Raw genomic sequence first — 24,547 nt, forward strand, 5'->3', positions numbered from 1 at the left:
TTTGATCCAGCAATCCCACTACTAGGTATTTACCCAAAGGAAAAAAAAAAAAGAAATTTTATAAAAAAGACACTTGCATTCAAGTGTTTACAGCAGCACAATTCATAATTGCAAAGATGAGGAAACAACCCACATGACCACCAATACATGAATGGATTAATAAAATGTAGTATATGTACATCATGGAGCACTACTTAGCCCTAAAAAATGGTGATCTGGTATCTTTTGTAACAACCTGGATGGAACCAGAGGCCATTCTTCTAAGTAAAGTATTGCGAGAATGGAAAAACAAGCACCATATGCACTCAATACTAAATTGGAGCTAATTGATCAACACTTGTGTGCCCATATGGAAGTAAAACTCAATGGAAATCAAGCAGGTGGGGGAGGGGAGGAGGGGATGGGTAAATTCACAATTAACAGGTACAATGCACACGATCTGGGTGAAAGGCACACCTATAACTCTGACTCAAACTGTACAAAAGCAAATTATGTAAGTAAAATGTGTGCACCTCTGTAATATTCTGAAATCTAAAAAAAAAAAAAGAATTTCTCTTCACAAACAGACACCACTGAGAAAATGCGATGTCAGCCATAAACCAGGAGAAAATATTTGCAATAGACGTATCTAGCAAAGAGTTTAAATCCAAAGTATCCTGCAAATCACTAAGAAAAATACAGACAACCCAACAGAAAAATAAGCATACTCCCTGAACAGGTAAAAGAAGATATCCAAATGGCCAATATACTTTGTAAAGGTGATGCAGCTCATTACTCATCAGGGAAATGCAAAGTAGAATCCCAAATATACTCCCCCAGAATGGCTAAAATTTAAATGATTCACAATACCCAGTGATGGGATGCCAGCCAAGTCTCATATTCTGTTGTTACAGTGTAGATGTCTACAGAGACGTCGGAAAACCAGTTGGTAGTATCTGCTAAAGCCAAACAAACAGGTGTACTGTGATCTAGAGATATCACATTTGTAGATATACACCCTATAGAAATGCATGCATTTGCACCCCACTCTGTCTCCCTCATAAGATGACATGTCAAAAATATTCACAGTGGCTTTCTTCACGATAACCCAAATCTAGACACAACCCACATGTCCATCAACAGCAACATGGATAAATTGTGGTAGTCACACGAAACAGAGTGAACCAACTACCACACTCAGTAATATCAATAAATCTCACAGGCATAAAGGGAGCAAAAAATCAAGACACAAGGTCAACACATGCGGATGGTGAGAACTCATCTAATGAGCAGCATGGGAATTCGGTAGGCAAAAGGCCTGCTTGGAAGGGGACAGGCTTTTAAACTGGCACCTGGCTTGTCACCCTCTCTCCTAAATCGCTGGGTTGCCTTTTGAGAACCAGCCTTACTGAAAGGCCAGGTGGAGGGTGGGAGAATTGGGGGGCGGAGTTTATCTTCCCCAGGATGACTTAGTGCTAGACGCACTGCCGCAGGGATGACCAGCCAGCTCATCCCTGTTGGCCTGGGATTTTCTGGTTTTAAACAGAAAGTCCTGTGTCCTAGGAACCTCTGACCTGCACAAATCCAAATGGCTCTGAAATCAGAAAGATGGGGTTTCAGACCGAGGAACATTCTACAATATAACTGGCCTGAACTCTCCAAAAATGTCAGCATCATAAAAGGCAAAGAAAGACTGAGGAACTATGACTTCATAAAAATGGAATGCAAGCAGTTTTACATCCCAGGTTGGATCCTAAACTCGGGGATAAATTGCTACGAAGGACATTAATGGGGCAATTGGTGAAATTTGAATAGTCAGCAGATAAGATCGGGAATCTGCAAACTCTTTCTTCAAGGGCAACATAGCAAGTATTTTAGGCTTGGCAGGCCAAGAGGCAAGATCAAGTATATATGTGGACATTTATATAAGCAGTTTAAAAGCCATGTAAAAACATAAAAAACATTCTTTGCTCACAGGCTGTAATAAAACAAACAAAAAAAAATAGGCAGTGGGCCGGATTTGCCCTGGAGACCCTAGTTTGCCACCCCCTGGATTAGAAAATAAAGCATTTTTATCGATATTAAATTTTTTGGTTTTGATTAGGATAAAGGGACACCATGTAATTTGTTTTCCAATAATTCAGAAAATGTCATTTAGAGAGAAAGTGATAACGTACACGCGGCAAAATGTTAAAAGTTGGCGGATCTGAGTGAAGAATTCACAGGAGCTCTTTGAACTACTCTTGCAACTTCTTTGTAAGATTTAAATTTTTTTTAAATAATTTTTTTAAAAATCCTAGTTCCACCTAACTCTCTGGGCAATTTTTCTATATGCAGATCCTCTTCCTACATAAAATGGAGACTCACCGCCCATCTGGTCAGTCCCCATTCATTCATTGGGCACTTGCTGTATGCAGCCACACTCCTACACACTGGCCCCAAACAGAAAAGGCCCCTACTCTTGGGGAATCATCCAAGTGGGTTTGTGGGGAAAAATTAAGTCACAACACTGAAGTGTGTGGCACCGTGCCTGGCAGAGTGTAAACAGCCAATGTTCACCATCAATATCCTTATTGTTGAGACAGCTATCATGACCCTGGAGGGCCACTGGGCTGCTCATGGCTAAACAGCAACAGGTGGTTCTGGGGAGAAGATGGCCTTTCGTGCCTATTACAAGGGCAGCTTCTTCCCACGCCATTCATCACAGCATTAAAAGTGTCAATATTTGTGGGGCAAACGGGCCGGTGATAACCATGTTTTTCACCAATTACAATTCAGTCTTTATCTCCTCTGACAAGAGGTTATGTTAATATTGAATCAATTCACTCCAACATAATCTTAAAAAAAAAAAATGATGCTCTTCAAATAAAACATCAAGGGAAGCCACCTGTTCTGTAGTTCCCGGCTGGGGAGAAGTGTTCCCAAGGTGCCCGCTCATAATTCTTTGCAATGTCTCATGGAAGCATGGGTGACACATGGTGACAAATGTCCTAATTAAGAGCATTGGGGATGAATCCAGGGTCATCAGTCTTCTGGTGCTAATGGGAGGCCGCGGGCTGTTCGCTAACCACCAGTGGAGTTCACCGTGCAGGAGACGCACCAGGTCTAACGGCCCCACCGGGGTGAACGCCAAGGCTGGGCCACAGTCCCCAGGTGGAAGGGTCTGCAGCAGCACTCAGGGCGAACAGAAAGGATGTGATGGCTCAGAGACAGCAGGGAGCCAACAGGAGGCACATTGGTGGTGCAGGGTAGCACTCTTGAGTGCTGCGGTCGGACTCCCTGGGTTCAAACCCTGGCTGGACCTCTTATTACCTTTGTGATTTTGGATAAGTCCAGTTCCTGCCTTTAAGGAGTTAGAAAGAAAGTGAGGGAATCAAAGTGGAAATTTAAAGAGAGCATTAAGTACTAACTTAAACCCAGCGGATCGTGAGAGGAGAGAGGTGGAACCCTCACCCAGCCCGTGGGGGTCGGAGAGGGCTCCAAGAGAGGACGTCCAAACTCAAGTTCAAAGATACACAGGTGTTCACAGGACGGAGGGATCTGAGGGAAGTAGCAAGAACCCAGCCAGCAGAGGGCGCAGCTTGGGCAAAGGTGAAACTCTTAGGACAGGTGTGGCCACGCCATTCTAAGCTGCTGGGGAGGGGTGACAAGAGGGTAGGAGCTGGACTGTGCATCCTTGTAGGTTAAGGTAGGAAACCTGTAGTTTACGCAGAGAACCATGGGAAGCTACTGATGGATCCTAACACAAAGAGCCAAGATTGTATTTAAATTTTAAAATTCTCTTTCCAAAGGTCAGGTGGCAGAAAGAGTGCTTGGACACAACCAGAGGCTTGAGAGAAATCTAAGAGAGAGACAGACAGACAGACAGACAGGCAGGCAGGCAGGTGGTGTGCAATAAGATCAGGGAGAGAGAGAAAGGGATGCATTTCAAAGTACTTAGTGGGGTAGAATGACTGGGCTTGGTGGCAGCTTTGTTCTCAGCAAGAGGAGGAATGTAGCCCCCAGCATGAATTAAGTAAACAACTAAAGAGCTCAGTGCAAACCATTCTCTATTTAACAAAAAGCAAATAACATATTTCCTTTGGCAGCAGACAAAGGTCAAAGGCATGAATCAAATGGAGGGGGGAGGAGGGAGCAACTACTGCCCCAGAGCAGACATCACCTCCCACTTTCTCCTTGGAGCCAGGTGCCAGCATCTGCTCCTCACAGATGTTATTTATGCACAGCGATTATCTCAATTATATATCTTGGTTGTTGGAATTGCTTCTGTCTCCAGATTAGTTTGTTTCCAGTGGAAACATTCCACGGGAATTAATGAGAAATTGGCTCCGAAAGAACAGGTGTCATTAGATCAGCCCCACACCTTGTCTTACCTACCTGGTTCCACGAGGTCTTGTAAAATCATGTGCCCAGAAACCAAAGTCTTCCAACGTGCTGACACCAGTAAGTGGAACGAGGGAGCCAGTGGGCAGTGCTGTATTTTGAAATGATTGTCCTAGAGTTTTCAATTTAGAGACTCCTTTCAAATCCACAGTCCAGTGTTCTTTCTACCAGCCCAATTAGCTGAGATTATCATGCCCACTTAGTAGGTAAGAAAATGAAGTCCACGCAAGGCAGGTGACTCGCCCAAGATCTACAGCTAGGTAGGAGGCAGAAGCAGGATTTGAACCCTCTGCCTGGAGTCCAGGAGTCTTCTGTGTTTATCAGGAGGATCTTAAGCCTCAGGTGTTAACTGAGATATATCCAAGGCTCCCAGTGGAGGAAAACTGGGCGGAAAGAGACATATGATTCTCTAGATGTGGGGCAATGGGCGGAGGGAGTGCCTGCCCGCAAGGAGAGAAGAGGCTCTGGCTAAAGGACCTTCTCCTGCTGCCGGTTCTGCCTGATATTCCATACATCAGGGTTTCAGTGCTTTATCTGGGGAACTGGAACCCTGCCATTTTTTACAAGCTTTTCTGGCTATGTCCTCCTCTGCTCCATAGCTTTCTATGGCTCCCTATGACTCTGGGATAAAGCGCCAACTCCTTAGCCTGGTTCACCAAACCATTCACGAGCCGGCTCCAGCCTCCGTTACAGGCAGATCTTCCCTGTCCTTACCCTCTGGCACCTATACTCCATCTGCGCCACACCGGACTGAATGTACTTTCTGTCTCCACGGGCTTCTGCCCTTTCATGCTCGGCTGCTTCCTTCTTAGAAAGCCCACATGTATCTTATCTAACCAGCAATTCACTCCTATCTTTACAGAGACAGCCAAAGCTACCAGCTCCCCTCCCAAAGCAAAATTAAAGGCTTCCTCTTTAACTAAACTCAAATATTCCTCCAGTATAGAGTTCCTCACTGTCCTCCTATAATCTGCCTCTAGAACTGGGAGCCCCTCAGGGGAAGGGACTTTGTCATCTCCTCTTTATCCCTGAAGTTTGGCCCCAAATTCATCCTGGAGAGGAGGCTGTATCAATATTGGCAGAATGAATGCGGTTCTCTAACAGGTGCATTCGAAAAGGGTATCTAGGGGGTAGGATCTAGAAATCTGTGATGTTTTAGATGGTGCTTAAGTTCTCTGATGTGTACCCAAGTTTCAGGGCCCCCAAGACACTAAGAAAAAGCCTGGCACCTAGTAAGTGCTTAATAAAAGTTACTAGGAACCATAGCGGGTAAACCAAGTTGCAAGGGTACGGGACTGTTGGCATTTACAGCTTCTGGACATGCATTGCTGTGTGTCCTTGGGTAAATTACTCGCCCTCTCAGAGTCTGTCTCCTCATTAGTAAAATGGGTCAAAAATAGGAATATCTACCTCCTAAGGTTATGGCAAGGATTATCTAAAATAGCACACTTAATTGTTGTCATCAAATCTTATTTGTAAGTCCCGGCAATTCCACTTCGGCGGCTCCAAGTCTGTCCCTTCTCGCCATCTCCATCAGCACCCCCTAACCCAGGTGACCACTTCCTCTGGCCTAAAAGGGCGTATCATCCTCCGAGAAGCACGCCCACTCCTCCCTCCACAGTCCCTTCTGCACACAGAAGAACGATCCTCCAAAACATGAATCAGACTCCGTCATGCTCTGCTCAGCATCTCCCGGTGCCTCCTCACCACCTCTGGAATAAAATCCCAATCTTCCAGGCCCTGCACGTTCCAGTCCCTTCCTGCTCCTCCTTCCCCCAGGACACTGTAGCCGATTCCCAAGCTAAACAAGACCCCCTGCAGTTCCCTACTCTGGGGCCCCGTTTATTTTCCTTTCTCACTCAAATTAAGGTGTGGAATGATTTTGTGTATTTGTGTCATTGTCTTTCTTCTTTTCCATCGGGAGTAAGTTCCAGCAGGGTGGGTACCACATCTGTCTTACTAACCGCCGTACTGGTACCTAGCCTGTCGCCTGACGCACAGTAGGTGCTGCGTCAATGCCCGATGCATGAATTGTTCACACCATACCCAGCACTTAAGACGCAGCCAGAGGGAGTTAGCTCGCTCTCCCTTCCCCCTCCTGTCTGCTTCCCCTGCCTGCATCCACGCAGCCTTCAGGCAAAGGACAAATACCGTACAACAGAGACGAGATGCGGCAATGCCCAATGTCATCACTGCTTTATTTGATTAGCTCTGACTCTGGCATCCGGGACACGTGTGCTGGGAGCCAAAGCAACTGTACCCTGACCTCTGGTCCACGCGATCCCATCCTTATAACGATTTCCATGACAACAGCAACAGAAAGCCAAGGCTGTGGATTCCCTTTGATAGGAGCCGGATGCAGAGACCGGGAAGAAGGACTTTCAGAAGAATGATGCTCTTTGATTCGGCTCAAAGCGCCTTCATTAAATACCACTATTTCCCAAGAACACACATTTTAACCCTGCAGAGGGAGAATGCTCATGAATACTAAAGAAAAAGAAAGAAGAAAGAAAAAGGAAACAAAACCACCCTGGTTCCTTTTCAAGAACATCCACCTGTGGGGGCAGGGGAGGCTTGGGGCTGTGACTTCGGGAACATTTTGATAGAAGATGGACAGGCACGTGGCCTTCTACCAAGAGGGCTGCACGAACTCAAGGCGCCTAGCCTCGGGCCCAGCACTGGGACAGCTCCACTGCCCACCCGAGGCAAGACAATAGGCTCAAGCTTCCCCACCCACCTGGTCAGCCAAACAGGCAAGAAGACGCAACGGGAGGCAAAAGAACCTCCACATTCTGCACTTAGAATCACAAAACTCTGGATTTGGATCCTGGCTCTGCCATTTACCTGCTGTGCTACCTAGGGCACACCGCTTGCCACCTCTGGACAAAATTGCCCCATCTGTAAAATGGGCACAATACCACATCCACTTGAGGATTAAGTGAGGGGATGCATTCAAGCACCCGTAGTTCTGGCTTTTTTTTTTTTTTTTTTTGAGTCAGGGCCTCGTTCTGTCACCCAGGCTGCAGTTCAGTGGCATGATCACAGCACGCTGCAGCCTTGAACTCCAGGGCTCAAGTGGTCCTCCTGCCTCAGCCTCCCAAGGAGCTGGGACGAGCATGTGACACCACGCCCAGCTAATGTTTAAATTTTTTGTGGAGATGGAGTCTTGCTATGTTGCCCAGGCTGGTCTCGAACTCCTGGCCTCAAGCGATCCTACTGCCTTCAACCTCCCAAAGTGCTGGGATTATAGGCATGAGCCAACGCCCCCAGCCTGATTCTGGAGTTCCGACATGGCCATACAGCATAGAGTGACCAAACATCCTGGCTTGCCCAGGACGCAGGATTTTCAGCACTAAAACCAGGAAAGTCCCAGAGAAGCCAGGATTGGTCACTCCAGAAGGGGACAACAGGACAAAGGTGATGGCTAAGAATTGCAGAGTTTTAAGATGGAAGGGCCCCGAGATGTCCTCTGGTTTAAGGTACTTCACTGCTACAGTGTTCTTTCCCAAAACCCATAAACTTGGTCTCATCGTGAGAAAACCACCAGACAATCCTAGCTTGGGGGGCATTCTACAGGATACCTGGTCAGTTCTCCTTCGAACTGTCAAGGTCATGAAAAAACGGCAAGCCTGGGAAACTGCCCCAGACCGGAGGAGACAGGGCAACCATGGCAACTGAATACAGTGCGGTACCCGGGGTGGGTGAGATCCAAATCAAATCTGAAATTAGTTTTTATTTTTTTTGTCTTTTGTTTTTTGTTTAAGATCCAGTTAAGCGAATAAGCTCTACCTGAAATGTTTTGTTTTATAGATAGAAACTGACACCAGAGACTGGAAGCAAGTAGAAACTCTGGAATTTCAATTTCTAACACCTGGCGCTATACTCTGCTGCCTCCCGCTGCCTTCCTGGGGACCTACTGACCATCGTGAGCTGTTTTTCCAAAAGGATAAGAGAAGAGGACCAGGTTTGGAGTCAGGAGATGTGGGTTCCAGGCCTGGTTCAGCCTCTGGCTGGCCATGTGACCTCAGGCCGCTCTGACCCTCAGTCTCCTCATCTATAAATGAGGTGCACGAGCCAATGGAACTCAACGGAAAAGTACCTATTATGTGCAAAAGACTAAGCGGGCATCAGCAGAGATGAATGAAACCTAGTTCCTGCCCTCGGGAAGCTTGCAGTTTCGCTGGCGAGTCAGATTACCTGTCTGAGTTTCTGGGGATACATCGTGAAGATAAAGCTGCCCCCGGCCGTGTGGCATGGCTAAGGCCAGATGACACAAGACCAGAGAAGAAGGAGGAAGGGATGCCAACCCTCCAAGAAAGGGAGGTGGTGAAGGCTCAGCAAGAATGGCCCAGGCAAGGGACGTGCGTGACTGAGAGGGTAACACCACACGCACGGGCACAATAGTCCCGCAGGGCTCGGAGCCTCCCCAGGTGTCTTCAGCTCCCTGTGGGGACTGGCAGCAAAGCCTGAGTCCCTGCTACATCCTTTGGCTCTGGGACCTCTCTCTCCAGGGCTCGAGCCACCCTGCAGAATCCATTCACAGCTCTCGACACCAGCCGCCCCGGGCCACGGTCTGCAGCTGGAAAACCACACTCATCAGGTCTCCCCAGGTTCCCAGTTCCCGCCCTGGCTGCACCTCCCATCCACCCTGAGAACTGCGCTCCTGCCCTCCTCCGAGGCAGCAAGGGATGGTGGAGCCTGAAGACCTGGGTTCGAATCCTGGCACTGCCACTTTCGAGCTGTGTGACTCTGGGTGGATCACTTCACACTTCTGTGAAGTAAAGTCTATGATTCTCACCCCACTCCGCTGTCGTGAGAACACCACGAGACAACACATAGGGCGGATACAGAGGACCCCACTCCGGGTGAGGGCTCCAGAGAGCGGCCGTCAGTGGTCAACATCCTATCTCGATCAACATCATTCTCACAAGCAAACGGCTATTGTTTGTCATCACTGTTGCTGTTGTTAAGAGTTGGCTTTGTTTACTGGCGCTATTGCTATGTGGTTCATATCCAGCCATGGTGGTCACCAAACACACACACACAGATGCTGCCCTCAGCCCTCCTGGCCCGGGCACTGCTCTGCCCAGGCCCTCCAGACAGACGCATTCTGCCTCAGCTCTGAAGGAGGGGACAGGACGCCTCCTTAGACTCCCCCTCCTCACCTGCCACAGCCACATAACGCTCCCCGCCCTGCAATGTCCCCCATCTCTCTGCAGGTCTGTGAACTCGGAGGTCGACGCCATGGCCCTGCCCCTGCCTGCAGGGAGAGCCGTTCTCCCCTGGCTGCAGCATCCTTCCCAGCTCGGCTCCCGCGGACCCCACGGCACCCACCTGGCTGTGCACCTTCTCCAGCTCCTCCTTGCTGACCGACGTCTTGCTGTCCTCCATGGTGCCCAGAAGGAGCTGCACGTCTGCCAACAGCGCGTGCGTCCTCTTCAGGTCCCTCCGAAGACGCTTCTCCACATCAAAATCCCGATGGCCGATCTGGAAGCCAATGGAAGGTTCGTGAGCTTAGATGACAAAGCCGTGGCAAGGGTCCACGTTTTCTGGATCCAGCCTCCCTAAGTTCAAATCCTGCATCAGTCACCCCCACTGTATGATCTTGGACGAGATCCATCTCCTCCCTGAGCCTCAGTTTCTTCATCTGTAAAATGGGACTGGTACTGACCACACAGGGCTGCTGTGAAAATCACATACATGCTTAGCCCAGTGCCCAACGCAGAGTCAAAGTAAAACAAACAGTGTTGCTATCATCACTGTTATCACAGCCTGTATGGATCCAAAGTCACTCTGTCCCATTTTTTGCACCAAAGTCATCAATATGACCCCACCTCATCTCGTAAGAGCCTGTCCCTCTTCTTCTGGCCATTTCTGCTGGTAGAAGTCAAGACAGCCCTGGGCTGGACAGGGCATGAGGGGGACTTCTGGGGGTTATTAATATTATTGATCTGCAATTTTGTGCTTTTTTATGAATTTATGGAAATTCGTTGAGCTGTACACGTGGGATATGGCATGCGTCTCTGCATGTACGTTACACATCAGTGAATAGTAACCATGTTCCTTTTGAAGATCTAATTAGCAATCTTTTCTGTCCTTTGAGCTGGTCCCACTTTCCCAGTTTAAGGACAGGCAGATGAGATCATTTTCTGCAGAGAGACCTTACCCAGAGGTGAGCACATTCCTTCACCCAGAATCCTGAATTGGTAGGGGACAGTTGTCAAGCGGGTCCTGAAGAAGCCACATCCTGGACTGGGCACCAGGATTGTGACCTTAGACTTCTTGACAACTTGCAGTGGCCAAAATTACAGGCTGAGACAAAGCAGAGGAGGGGCAGGATTACACGGGGCCCCGCATGAAATTCCAACAGCCTGCGGGCTCCTCTGGAACCAGCGTTGACTTAAAACACAGTGTGCCAGGGTCCCCGAAAGAAACTAACAGCCCCCTTCTTGGACTTTTCGAGAGACCGTGGGGAAGAACACAGCCCCACACACCAGACGCTGAGTCTTAAAGACAGGGGGTGCAGGTGCCTCAACTCTGGGACTGGTTTCCACACGCCTAGAAATCAGTGCCTCCATGCCAAATGCTACCTGTTTTCTGCGATGCTCAGAATGCCCCAGAATATTCTAGAAAGAATGTGGGGTTGAGAATAAGATGAACTGGCTTTAAACTCTGGCTTATCATTTGCTGATGGTGGGAAACTTGACTGAATCGCGCCACCTCTCTGAACCTGAGTTTTCTTGTCTATAAAAAGAGAGGTTAAAAAAAAAATCCCTGTCCTTCATGTTGAGATAAGACAAGGATCAGACGTGATAAAGGATCACAAAGCACTTTGTACGCTGTTGAGTGCTTTACAAACATAAAGGATTATGAGTATCGTCTGATGACCTAGAATGCGGTTCCTCTAGATTTCATATTCCTATTTCTTTATGGCAGGTTTTGAATTATTTGAAAAATGAGTTGGTTCTTAGAATATAGCCCTTTTTCTGAGATGTACGGCTTTGGTACATTTAAAATCCTCTCTCTCATCACCTGCTGAACTGAGCTGAGGGCTGGGCACAGTGCCACGCTCTTTGTCACATGTTATTGCATTTAACTCCTTTGACAATCTCTTAAAAGTAGACATTATTATTATTACCTTCACAAATGCAGTAATAGCTTACATTTATAGACACTTTCTAAGTGTCATACACTGTTGTAAACACTTTGCGGTGATTAACGCGTTTAGCCATCGTGACGACTCAGTGGGGTTGTAGTACGATGAGTCCCATTTTACAGATGATGAAACTGAAGCTTACAGAGATGAAGTCATTTGCCAGAGATCACACAGCTAGTAAGGGGCAGAGTTGGGATAGGAATCCTGCTTTTCTGGCTGGAAAGAGGTAATTTTAGTAAAATATTTCATGAGACAGGTATGTTTTGCCCTGGAGGCACAGAGGAGCATCAGCTAGCTCAGGCTGGAGTGGCAGGGGGCAGTAGAAGCGAGCTGCTCCTAGCTGGGGGAGGTTCAGGAAAGGCATTGCAGGTAGAAGGCACCGCGTGAGCAAAGACAGAGAGGAGAGGAACAGTCTGGTATGTGCACTTCTGGGTGAGGATATAAAACCCCACAGAGGGGGCAGGTCACAAAGTGAGAGAAGTTACCCAGGGCTCTTAAGTATATACTGTCATGGGGAAATGGAAGGGTAGCTCATAAAAGTGACACAGAGAGGGAAAGTGATCAGCCCAAGGTCACACTGCTACTCAACGGCTGTAGAGGGATTTGAACCCAGGCAGCTCAGCATTAGAACGCAAACCTCTAACCACTACACCACAGTGCCCAGTGCTATGAGCTGAACCCAGATTTACTTACTCCGGAGCCCAGATTTGTACCATGGCTAAACACAAGCAGTGGGCATTGCATGGTTCTTATACTCACATCTGCTTGTGCTCTGCACACCCTACAGTGCCTTTAACTCCCCCATAGGGTGAGTCAGCATCAGAGACATTCCCACGTCAGAGACCTTCCCTGATGTTGGCACTGACCCCACTGTAGAGACGGCCCAAGTTCTACGATCTTCACTGCCAGAAAGCCCCTGGAAATGCTAGCACCCTCTCCTTTTCAGAGAGAGCATCGCAAACAAAATTCACAACAAAATCGCAGACCAGTCATCCTCCCCTTTATAATGAATTGCTATAAGAGAGGAGGGCAAAAAAAACCCTCATTAGGTTAATGAGAAATAAATGTCATTCTGTGAGTTCCCAGTTTGCAGCACAAAGATTCAAACTTGGATAAAGATGGTGAATAATTAACCAATAAATCTAAATGATGCTTAGTGCTGCTGTGGGAAACTATATTCAAACCTTGGTTCACCATTTATCATACAGGCAAATTATTTGGGGCAGTTGTTAAATATCCATTGTCAAAGAACTCTCCGAAGCATCATTAAAATATGATCTAGAAGTGCTGTTAGCAATAATCAAGCCACTTTAAAGAAGGGGAAACTGAGGCTTGGGAAGAGAATGTGTGTTGCCAAAGGTTTCTGAGCTGCCTGATGACACTATGGAAAAAAGATAACCCACTGAAGTATGGTTCTACCTAACTGGACCTTATCCCTTTCAAGCAGAATGGTGTTAGATTTTAAAAATTATGGACTTTCAAATAATATAGACTTCATTTAAAATCTATTCAGGGCACTTATTGGCTATATGATCCTGGATCAGTTGCTTTACCTCTCTGATTATCACTTTTTTCATTTATATGAAGAAAATAATAATACCTATCCCACAGCATTGCTGTGAAAATTAAAATATATTAGAAAAAAATTATGATTAAGTAATAATCTTAAAATGTATTAATAACTACTAAAAGAATAGAAATATAGTTTGTGGCTTCTCAGCCAGCAGTAAAACAAAAGGAAACATCAAAAACACTAGCCAAAAGTAGGAAAGCAATAAAGAAAGAGCAAAGAAAAGGAAAACAACAAATGCTAACCACAAAATAAGACAATGCAAATAGTTTCAATATAGTAGGCATTATGATAAATGTAAATGAATTCAATTTTCCTATGAAAAGTTAGAGACTAAAATATTGGATTAAAAATTTCAAGCTGTAGGCCAGGTGTGGTGGCTCACGCCTGTAATCCTAGCACTCTGGAAGGCCAAAGTGGGAGGATCGCTTGAGGTCAGGAGTTCAAGACCAGCCTGAGCAACAGCAAGACCCCATCTCTATTAAAAATAGAAAAAATTAGCTGGGCATGGTGGCATGGGCCTGTAGTCCCAGCTACTCAGGAGACTGAGGCAGGAGGATCGCTTGAGCGTAGGAGTTTGAGGTTGCAGTGAGCTATGATCATGCCACTGCACTCTAGCCCAGGTGACAGAGTGAGACTCTGTCTCAGAAAAAAAGAATCCAGATGTTTAAAGGAAGCATGTGAACACAAACACAGATACACGCATTCAGAAAGGTTAAAAATGAAGGGATTAAAAAAAGATCTTGCAGGAAAACTAACTAAAAGAAATCAAGCAAAATAAAATAAGGCAGAAATCATTCATAGAGAAAGGAGAGATACTATATCAGAATTGAAGGAACAATCTGGCAAGGACATGAGGCAATACAAAACTCAGGTGCAGCTAAATACACAGCCACAAAATACATGAGGAGAAACTATAACAGAATTATTAGCAAAACTCGGTAAAACCACAATGATAGGAGGACTATAACAGGACTCTCTTAGAAGCAGATCAAGTAGACAAAACCAAAGTTAACAGGAGGTAATTTTTAAAAATGTAATTATATATTTTTAAACGTTTCCTTTATGGTTTATGCTTTTATATTTGCGTATAATTTTGAAATCAAAAGATTAACAAGCTTGCTCTATTTGCCATGTATAGAACCCTATTCCTCATAAGCAGCTACATTCTTTTCCATTCAATAATTTGTTTAACTTGACCATGAACTGGGGCAACAAAGAGATCTCAACAGTTTCAAAGAAAAAAAAAATCGTATGCATTCTATCATGTTATCTGTCCAAACGACATTAAATTAAACATTAACAGTAAAAAGTTATCCTAGATAATCCCAAATGTTAATACACTTGAAACTCAGTTTACAAATAATTGACAAGTTAAAGGAGGAAAGCACAAAAGGTATGAAAAAACAGCATGTAAGGGTGGAACTAGAGTAGCATTTCAAGGTGAAGGCATTATCTTAAATGTACTTTAAAAAACATTTTAAATGGAATAAAAAATATTGAAATGGAGTTAAAAACTTTAACAACAAAACTAAAAATGAACAAAAAACTAAATCAATGAAAAGGAGAAGGAAAAGGAAACAAACATAAGGGCAGAGGCTAATAAATACAAGACAGAGAAACAATGTAACAGAAGCTGGTTGTTTGAAAGGATTAACAGGCAAATTTCTAACAAGACTGAGCAACAACAACAAAACCCTCAAAAGTGGACATTATTATTAATATGACTGAAAAAGAAAATAATCTGATACAGTAGCATTTTTAAAACCATAAGAAAACATCGTAACAAGAATTTTTATGCCAACCTATATGAAAAGTCAGATGAAATAATAAATGCCTAGAAACATTAGTTACCAAAATTCACTCAATAAGGAAAAGAATAATATCTGAATTTGTGTTCAATTATTATTACAGAATTTTGAGACAGCAATCAAATGCCTACCTTACCCCCTAAAAGAAACCTGATCCAGATGGATTTATAGGCAAATTGTATCAAATCTGCAAGAACCATCTGACTCAAATATTTTAAAAATTATTTAAGAAATAATTGCATTGCACTCCTTGTGTATACAAATACCCACTACCCGAAGGATGGACATATTTGAAACACGGACTTCGGTGGGGGGGGAACCAAGGGCAACACACGTAACCTAAACATATGTACACCCATAATTTGCTGAAATAAAAAAAAGAAAAAGAAAAAGAAATAATTGCAAACTTATTTCATGAGTTTAATACAACATTTGCCAAGGATAGCCTAAGGGAAGAAAATTACAGACCAATCTTAACTTATGTGCCCAGTTTCAAAAATCCTGAATAAAATGTTAGCAATCCAAGAGAGCAGTGTATTTTAAAAAAATAACTGAAATTCATCTGAGAAATATGTCAGCATACATTATACTAAGATATTCTATACTACATTAATAAATTAATGAGATAAGTCATAGGATTATCAACAATGGCAGAAAAAGCATATGACAATATTGAACGATAAAACATTTTTTCAAGATACTAGAAAACTACAAATAGAAGAAGGCTGATTGAACCTTATTAAGCTCATGTACCATATAACAACATTTTGATCCATGACGTACCATATATATGATGGTAGTCCCATAAGATTATAATACCATATTTTCACTGTACCTTTTATATCTTTAGATGTACAAATACTTACCATTGTGTTACAGCTGCCTACAGTGTTCAGTACAGTCACATGCTGTACAGGTGTGTAGCCTTAGAGCAATAAGCTATACAATATAGCCTAGAAGTGTACTAGTCTATACCATCTAGGTTTGTGTAAATTCATTCTGTGATGTTTGCAGGATGACAAAATTGCCTAATCTGCTTTCTCAGAACGTGTCCCCATCACTAAATGGTGCATGACTGTGCTTATCAAACACACACTGCAAGTATGTCTATGCCAAGGCTTTAGAAGCATTCTTATTAAGGTCAGGGACAAGAAAAGGATGTCAAATATCTCCTTTACCATTCCATCTCATATTTCATTGGCCCAAGTCAATGAAATAAAGTAAGAAAAAGAAACAAGAGATAGAAAGTATAACATTTTTTTCTTTGAAATTGTTGAGATCTCTTTGTTGCCCCAATTCATAGTCAAGATGCAAAACTGTTCTGAATTTCAAATGGTAAGACTCTTAATGTAGAAAATCCAAAAGAGCCTACAGAGGAAATATGAAAAATACGAATTTGGCAAGTTTGCCGGATACAAGATCGACACACAATAATCAATAGCATTCCCATGTGCCACAATAACTAATTGAAATACAGACTATAGAAAAATATTCTATGCATAATAGCCATAGAAACTACAAGTTTCCTGAAAATAAACCTAACAAAAATGTTCAAGACTTGTATGGATAAAACTAATAAGATATTACTGAAAACCATAAATAAATGGGGAGAGTCAGCATGTGCAGTAATACAACAGTTTGATATATAAAAAGTCAGTCGTTCTCAGCTAACTTATAAATCAACCGTGTTTCTGATGAAAATCACAACAGGCTTTGTTACGGATCTAAATGAGAAGATTAAAGGATCCAGAAAACAGGCAATGTTTAAAGACAAGCAAGGTGGCTATCCTATGAGCTATCAAAACCCCGCTATTAAGACCATACAGTCTTTTTTTTTATTTCTTTTTTTTTTAATTTCAGGATATTACGGGGGTACAGATGTTTAGGTTACGTATGTTGCCCTTGGCCCCCTCCCTCCCCAAGTCCAAGTTTCAAGTGTGTCCATCCCTCGGATGGTGCGCACTGCACTCTTTGTGTATGCATATACCCGTCCCCTCCCCCCTGCCCGACATCCAATAGATGTTATTCTTATATGTGCACTTATGTGTTGATTAATGCAGAACAGAGAAACCAATGAACCAGAATGGAGAGCTCATCAAACACCAGGCATACATGCAAATTGTAGGAAAGAACTCTTCATGAAATAAAACAAAGTTTATCTATATTGAGGGAAAACAGATTCCTACCTCGCACAGTACACCCAAATAAAATCTAGATGGATTAAAGACCTAAAAATGTCAAAAACAATACTTTAGAATTTTTAAGAAATATGACATTTTTATGAACTCTAGTTAAGGAAAGATATCTTAAGATATAAAAGCACAAACCATAAACAAGATCAATTAATATGGCTGTATTTTAAAAACTATTTATTTATTTTTATTTATTTATCTATTTTAGAGACAGGATCTCACTCTGTCACCCCAGCTACAGTGCAGTGGCATCATCATAGCTCACTGCAGCTTCAAACTCCTGGGCTCAAGGGATCCTCCTACCTCAAACTCCCGAGTAGCTGGGACTGCAGGTGCATGCCACCACGTCTGGCTAATTTTTCTATTTTTTGTGCAGATGGCGTCTCACTCTTGCTCAGGCTGGTGTTGAAACTCCTGAGCTCAGGCAATCCTCCTGCCTCAGCCTCCAGAACAGCTGGGACTACAGGCACATGCCGCCACCACACCCAGGTGATTAAAAAACACTTTTTATTAACCAAAGGACATTATAAACATAGTGATTATCCATAATGTAGGAGATAGTTTCAAAATTTATAACCAAAAATGGATTAGCATCTTGTATAAGGATCACGCATCATCAATGGAAAAAAAACGGAGACGAAAGACTACGAACAGGTAATTCAGATTAAAAAAAATCCACAATCAACACGTGAAAACTTCACCACTAATGAGGGACATTCAGTGCTATTTAACTCCCAATGCCCAGGAAAAAATTTTAAAATGTCTAGACAGTGCCATGTCTTTGCTGGGATATGGAAAATCAAAACCTCAAACCCTGCTGGTGAGAGTGGAAACTGCCACAATCACGTTGGGGAACAATTTGGGCCACATTTAACAATTTCAACATCGCACATTCCTAGGAGCCAGCAATTCCTCTTCTAGCCACAGACCCTGGAGAGACTCTTGCCCATGTGCACAGAGAGACATAAGTAAGAACAGGCACTGCAGTTTCGTGTCTTAGGGTGGAAGCAACTAAATATTCCCCAATAGAAAAATGAAATTAAAAAAAAATGAATACTATGTGAATTAATTAAATACTATGTGAATTAATTCACTAAGTGAATTAATTAAATCTACATGCTTTATCATGGACTAACCTCAAAAACATAGTATGGAAGGAGACAAAGAAAAGTGCAGAATTGTATGTGCTGTACATGGTTAGAGTCGAAGTGTACACACGGGAGTTACACGTTTCAACCTCAGGATGGTGGTTCCCTCTGCAGGGGTGGGGAGGGAGGGCAAAAGGAGCAGAGTGAGACTTGGAAGGGACACCAAGAGGACATCGACTGTTTTTGAAATGTTTTGTTTCCTTAACAACGGCTGAATCAAACATGGCAAAATGTTAATTTACGTGAACCCTGGGTGCTTGGTGTATAAACACCAATTACATTATCTTTTCTACTTTTCTAAAGATTTGGCAAAGGTCATAATGAAAACATTTTAAAATCATCAAAGGCGATAATTTATTAAAAAGACTCCAGCTTGATGACTAACACAAAATTGTCATTTTACTCATCTAAATTTACCTTCCCTTTACATGTAACATTTATTTTGGCAATATTTATTAAAGCCTCTCTACTGCGTTACCTACTTTGTGCTCTCAAGTGAACTGTGCTGAATGGAAGGCAACCTTGTCCCGGGGGTTCCTGACTATCATTCTAGAATCTGGGACTGGGCTGTGCTCTCTTGCACTGACACTAAAGGAAACCAATCTCAGTGGCTCTGAATTCAATGGTCCCAATTGTTTGGTGAAACTAAAAAACCCAGAGAAGAAGGAAGATTACATAGCTTTCCTGTTGATTCTCTGGGCTTCTAACGCTCCCTCCCGTTGCTATGGTGGCCCTGCCCCGGAATTCACTCAGTTCATCCGTTTGTTTTCAAATACATAATAGCACTGATTTTGTCCATGGCCTGGCTGTCCCAGGTGACCATGTGAAGTGGACCCACGTTCTTTTGCAAAGGAAGCAAATGAATTTGGGAAAGGATATTGATACAAAGACCATTACTAGTCAGCAGACATTGAGCCCACATTAAGCAAATACAATAAAATACACTCCTGTGATACTTTAAAAGAAACTGTGGAAGCCACAGGCTTTTCTCTCCAATGTTGGGATTTCATATAGCAGCGGCACCCGCAGGGAATGGAATATTTGGGGAATGAAAGAACGATTCCTTGCAACTCTGAAATCAGAAGCTGGCTCTGAGCTCTGCTGGCTACTTTAGTACAGCAGCGGCTCTCTGTAGGGAGGGAAGCTGATTTTGTCCCCAAAGGACGTTTGGCAATGTCTGTAGACATTTCTGGCTGTCACAACTGGGGTGTGTGCTTCTGGCATCTAGTGGGTGGAGGCCAGGATGCTGTTCCACATCATACAATGCACACAACAGCCCCACCACAGAGAATGATCCAGGTCCAAATGTCCACTGCACTTGAGACCCCTGGTGCACAGTGGTGGCAGCAGCTTCGCAAGGCTCTGCTCCCCAGAAGCTCAGAGTGGTTACCTAGCTCACTCGAAACTGTGTGCACAGAATTAGCCCAACTGGGACTTTAAGATGCATTTGTCTGACTCTAACCCTGGCTGCTTCTAGCAAAAGTCAGATTCTCACTAGGGCAGCCATGAGCATAGTGGCCATTCACACTCACCCCATTAAAGCAAGGACTGTCTATACTCTTACCTCAATGGTTGCTGAAGGCAAGACAACCTCATCTATCGCTCTGTTTATTCCCATGGGTTCTTCCAAAAGCCCTGCTGTTTGCAGGCAGCTGAAGGTCTCCTTGGGAGAGCCAGTGAGCATGGGAGAAAGACAGTTGGTGGAGAAAGGGGCATGTCGGGGCAGGTGGGACAGGCCAGCCAAAACGCCTGTTCCTTGGCCTTTCCTGAAGACCAGAGGATGGTTCCCCTCCAGCTGGTCTCCCTATGAGTCTGTCTCTCTAATAGGGCCTGAAGACAGGGAGCGTGTCCTCCCAAATGTCTGCTGACGTCTCCCACTCACCTGATCACAGAGGGTTCCGATCAAGCCTTCCAAATCCTGCTTCTCGTGAAGGACCATTTGCTTCTCTTCATACTCTTGCTGCAGCTGCATTTCCAGCTGACGAAGCTACGGGACACAGGGCACAGGGATACACAGTGTGAAAGAGCTCAGTCTGGACAAATCCCACAAGTCAGGGACCCTGGGGAGGAAGGAGGGATGTGGAGCTCGTGGCTTTATTCCACAAAGGCTGCCTTGGTGACTGGGAGGGAGTGTCTCTGTTGGAGAACTCGGGAGCCTAAAAGCTTGGGGACTGGACAATGATGGGGAGCCCCTTGCCATTGACTGTGAGGCCCCTCCCCCAGCTCCCCAATGGAACAGGCATCTTCCTCTTATAGTCACGGCCACTGCTTGAATATTTGAAAGTCTTGGCACTGGGATTTTTCAAGGCTCTGAACAACATTATAACCAACATATTAAAATGCATCTACTTCCCTTATTAAATGTATACCATGGTGCAAAAAAATGTTGCATTTGAAATTATTTGGTGTTAAAAACTACATGTGTATCTCCAAAATTCGTATGTTGAAACCCTAACTCCCAGTGCAATGGTCTTTGGAGGTGAGGCCATAAGGAGGTAACTAGGTTCAGATGAGGCCATGAGGGTGGTGCTCCCATGATGGGATTAGTGCCCTTATAGGAAGAGATAGCAGAGAATTTGCTTCCTCTGTTTCATTCTCTACCGTGTGAGGCTACAACAAGGAGGCGGCCGTCTGCAAGCCAGGAAGGGAGCCCTCACCAGACACTAAATCTGCCAGCACCTTGACTTCAGACTTCCCAGCCTCCAGAACAGCGAGAAATAAATGTTTGTTGTTTAAGCCACACAGAGTCCACAGTATTCTGCTATGGCAGCCTGAACAAACCAAGACATTTGACTATGAGCAACTCATTTAATTTACAATTGGCTCTGATTTCTCCGTGATTGCCCAGCAAACACAGGCATTCCCCACTCAAGTGAATACGCCTCTGTAGTTGTGCTTTGCAGACACCCACCCCCAGCCTCTTTCGTGTATGTTACCTCATCCCCTCCATCCTTCTTCTCTGCCTCATGCCAGGGATCCTATTTCACAGGTGAGCAAACTGAATCCCGGGGGATCTGAAGTGCATAGCTTGCATCAGTTGTTGTTTAGAGGAGTTAGTGTCCTGTCTCCTGGCCCCAGCTCTCTCTGCCACGCAAGAGAGCCCCAGCCTTCCCACCCAGGTCACTAACAATTGATTTCCTGCCACAGTGACTGATAGACTGAACAGAACAGCCACTAGAATGTGAAGTCAATGTCAGTGTCTGTCATAGGAGAAAAACACCTTTCTCTGACTTCACTCTCTCCCTTTATAAATCTGTTCACGGAAAAGCCTCGGTGGGGTCTGGGTCACATCTCCAACTCATCAGAGCCCTGGTCCCGGGCACACACACCATTCCCTGAGGCATTCTTTCAATAGTCCAGAAATTTGTGCAACCTTCATCTGAAGGAACTTGGGCAGGGACAGCGGGCGTTCATCTCCTGACCCATGGAGGGGAAAAAAAAAATACTGATTGATGGTCAATTCTATAGAAAGCGAGTTCATTTCAAAACTTTCTTTTAAGAGTGAGAACTACAAGGCATTCTGCTCATATCTGTTTTTAGAATGAAGACTGGAAAAGCTAAAACTCATTTTGAAAAATACGTAAAATAATAAAAACTATGTAACAAGCAAGGCAAAGTTTTCTGGAGTGTGTTTCTGTAGAATATTCCCATGGTGGTGTTTGCACGTATGATGGAAGGGGGAGGAGGTCATGCTAGAATAAGTGTGGGAACCTGTCAAATGAGGCTTAACCCAAAGATTTCTAGCAATCCCACTTGGAGGATTCATCTTACATTCCCATCGGTCAATACGCCTATTAAGATGTTTATCTCAGCATTGGTTATAATAGCAGAAAACCAGAAACAAATTAAATGCCCGATGAGGGAGATGTGTTGAATAAATTAGAGAACACGCTTAGGGTGTAATACTGTTAAGTCATGAAACATACAAGTTAGATACGTATTTACAGACATGAAAAGAGTCCACGGCAAACTGCTGAGTAGAAATAGCACGCTTCAAAACAGCATGACCTCATTTGGTGAGAGCGATGCCCCTGCAAATACGTATGTGTGTATGCTCAGTGAAAGAACGAGGTAAAAGAGCATTGAAAATAGTAATAACGATGGTTCCTAGGTGGTAAGATTTCAAGGGTTTATTGCTTTTTTTATACACTGTTTGGAATGTCTGCAGAGATCTTGGATAAAATGTAAGAAATGATTTTAGCTGCGATGGAAATAGCCAGAAGGGATTGGTCCCATTATTGAAACTAAGAATCCCTTACCCAAGGCATCAGTCACACATGGCATTATGGGTTCTTAGTAGAAATCTTGGCATGATTATGCTGGAAAGTTCCAGAGGCTTCTAGGAATTCCAAGATCGTATTTAAGATAGGTACTTCTGCTCCTGCACCCTTGGAGGTACCTCAGGAGCTAAGGTCTCAGGTGCTTAGAGAAAGAGCCTGTCCCCGGACCCCAGACCCTGGCCTCCCCCTCACTCTAAGGAAGAGGACATCCAGATTGGGCCTGCCAGGCCCCAAGGGCGCAGCTGTGCTCACTGCTCACGTACCCGCTTCTGGCAGGACTGACGGACATCCTCCAGTTCTTCCTCCTGGTCCTCACGGTCCTTCTGATGCATCTGCTTCATCCTCTCGATCTCCAGCTCGAACCGCTGGCGTAGCTGGTGGGGGGGGGCGGCAGGGACAGTACGTGAGGGTGACCCTGTCCCCCTCCCCTTGCCCTCCATGTCATCTCTGGCATTCTAAATTGCATTTTTCACTTGTGCAATGCATCGGTGAGAGTCAAGTTCTCTCCCTAGGCACCCCAGAAGGTCAGAAATGGTAGATGAATAGCCCAAATGCCACCTCTATCCCTTCTTGAGCTTGGAACAAGCCTCACTAATCAATCACACTGTCCCACTGAGTTTAGCCTCAGAATTCTTCTCAACACTCTTAAGATGAAACAAATTTCTCATCCCGGGAGCAGGCATCGGCAATGGTGTGTGTGTGTGTGTGTGTGTGTGTGTGTGTGTGTGTGTGTGTATGGGTAGAGCAATGGTAGAACAAAAGTTTCCAACGATATGAATGCCTGGAGAGGGAGGTAACTCGCCAAGATGTTACTTTGGACAATTCACGTCACCTTTGGATCAGTTCCCTCTTTCTCTGTAGAAAACAACCATCTTACGTCTACGGCCATACCACCCTGAATGCACCCGATCTCATCTGATCTCAGAAGCTAAGCAGGGTCAGGCCTGGTTAGTACTTGGATGGGAGAAAACAACCATCTTAGAATGCTACTATGAGTATTAAATGAGATGATTCATACGAAACGTCTAGCACAATGCCTGACACATAAATATTACTTTCTCTTGACCCATTAGTTTGAAAAGGGAGAAAAAAAATTATTCCCTCCCTCCCTGGCAGCCTGACATAATTATTAATAAGAGCTCCACAAAGGAGCTGAATCTTTTACATGAGAGTCCCCACACAGGCGCGCACAGCATGCAATGAGCTGTGCGTAACATTTAAACTGTGTGAAGTTGTAGAAAAGGTCCTAAAATGGAAGGCGAAAGTCATGGGTTCCAGTTCTAGTTCGAGACTTCACTTTCCTGATCTGCATAATGCAGAGGCTGGCCCGAGCCCTGGCGTCTCGAATTCTGTGGCACATTGGAATTACTAATGCATAATTAGAACATCCAAATTCCAGGCTTCACCCTAGATCTATTGGATCAGAATCTCCAGGGTACAAAGCCTAAGACTATATATACTTTAAAGCTTTCATTTATCTCTACTCTTTACTGTTATTGGTCCATGGAGAAGTATTCGAAACCCAGTAATATATGTGGATAACATTGCAGAAACAGTCACTTTATGACCATTTACTGTACTGTCCCGGCACCTCTCATCAAGCTTCCAAAACGTCACAACTTCTGTTTAACGTGGAAATTAACTTGAGAAAAAAAACCAATCGTGGTTTTTTAAAATGTTGATAAAATTCCCTGCTACATAGGACAGTAGTTAAGAGCAGAAAGGATAGTGAACAACAGAGCCCTTGTTACAGTTCCTGGCAGAAAGGAGGCTCACTTTAAATGTCAGCTTCCTTCTCTTTCTTCTTTAAAATGACAGAGCTTATACAAAGATAATCCAAACCGAGGAGGCTGAGCAAGTAAATACAATATTTCTTTTCCATTTTTTTCTAGCTTCTTGGACATTCTTGACATCTGCAATACCATTTATGTCAAACTTATATGAGTTAACATAAAATTCCCTGGAAAAAAAGTGCTATATTATCATCAATAAATATCTACTGGATGTCTATGAGGGCACAACACAGCA

At 44.2% G+C, this 24,547-nt stretch overlaps 1 protein-coding gene across 1 annotated transcript in view; it reads right to left on the minus strand.

Moving 5' to 3' along the window:
- Positions 1–24,547, minus strand: part of MYO18B (myosin XVIIIB) — a 236,673-nt gene that overhangs the window by 80,271 nt on the left and 131,855 nt on the right. Inside the window, exons 31-33 of the mRNA XM_012644105.1 lie at positions 22,783–22,893; positions 20,122–20,226; positions 9,697–9,849 (exon numbers count right to left, since the gene is read on the minus strand). Of these exons, the coding sequence (XP_012499559.1) occupies positions 9,697–9,849; positions 20,122–20,226; positions 22,783–22,893 (369 nt within the window). The remainder of the gene's footprint in view (positions 1–9,696; positions 9,850–20,121; positions 20,227–22,782; positions 22,894–24,547) is intronic.

The sequence above is a fragment of the Propithecus coquereli genome, unplaced genomic scaffold, assembly GCF_000956105.1.
Source record: "Propithecus coquereli isolate 6110/MARCELLA unplaced genomic scaffold, Pcoq_1.0 Scaffold206, whole genome shotgun sequence".
NCBI lineage: Eukaryota > Metazoa > Chordata > Mammalia > Primates > Indriidae > Propithecus > Propithecus coquereli.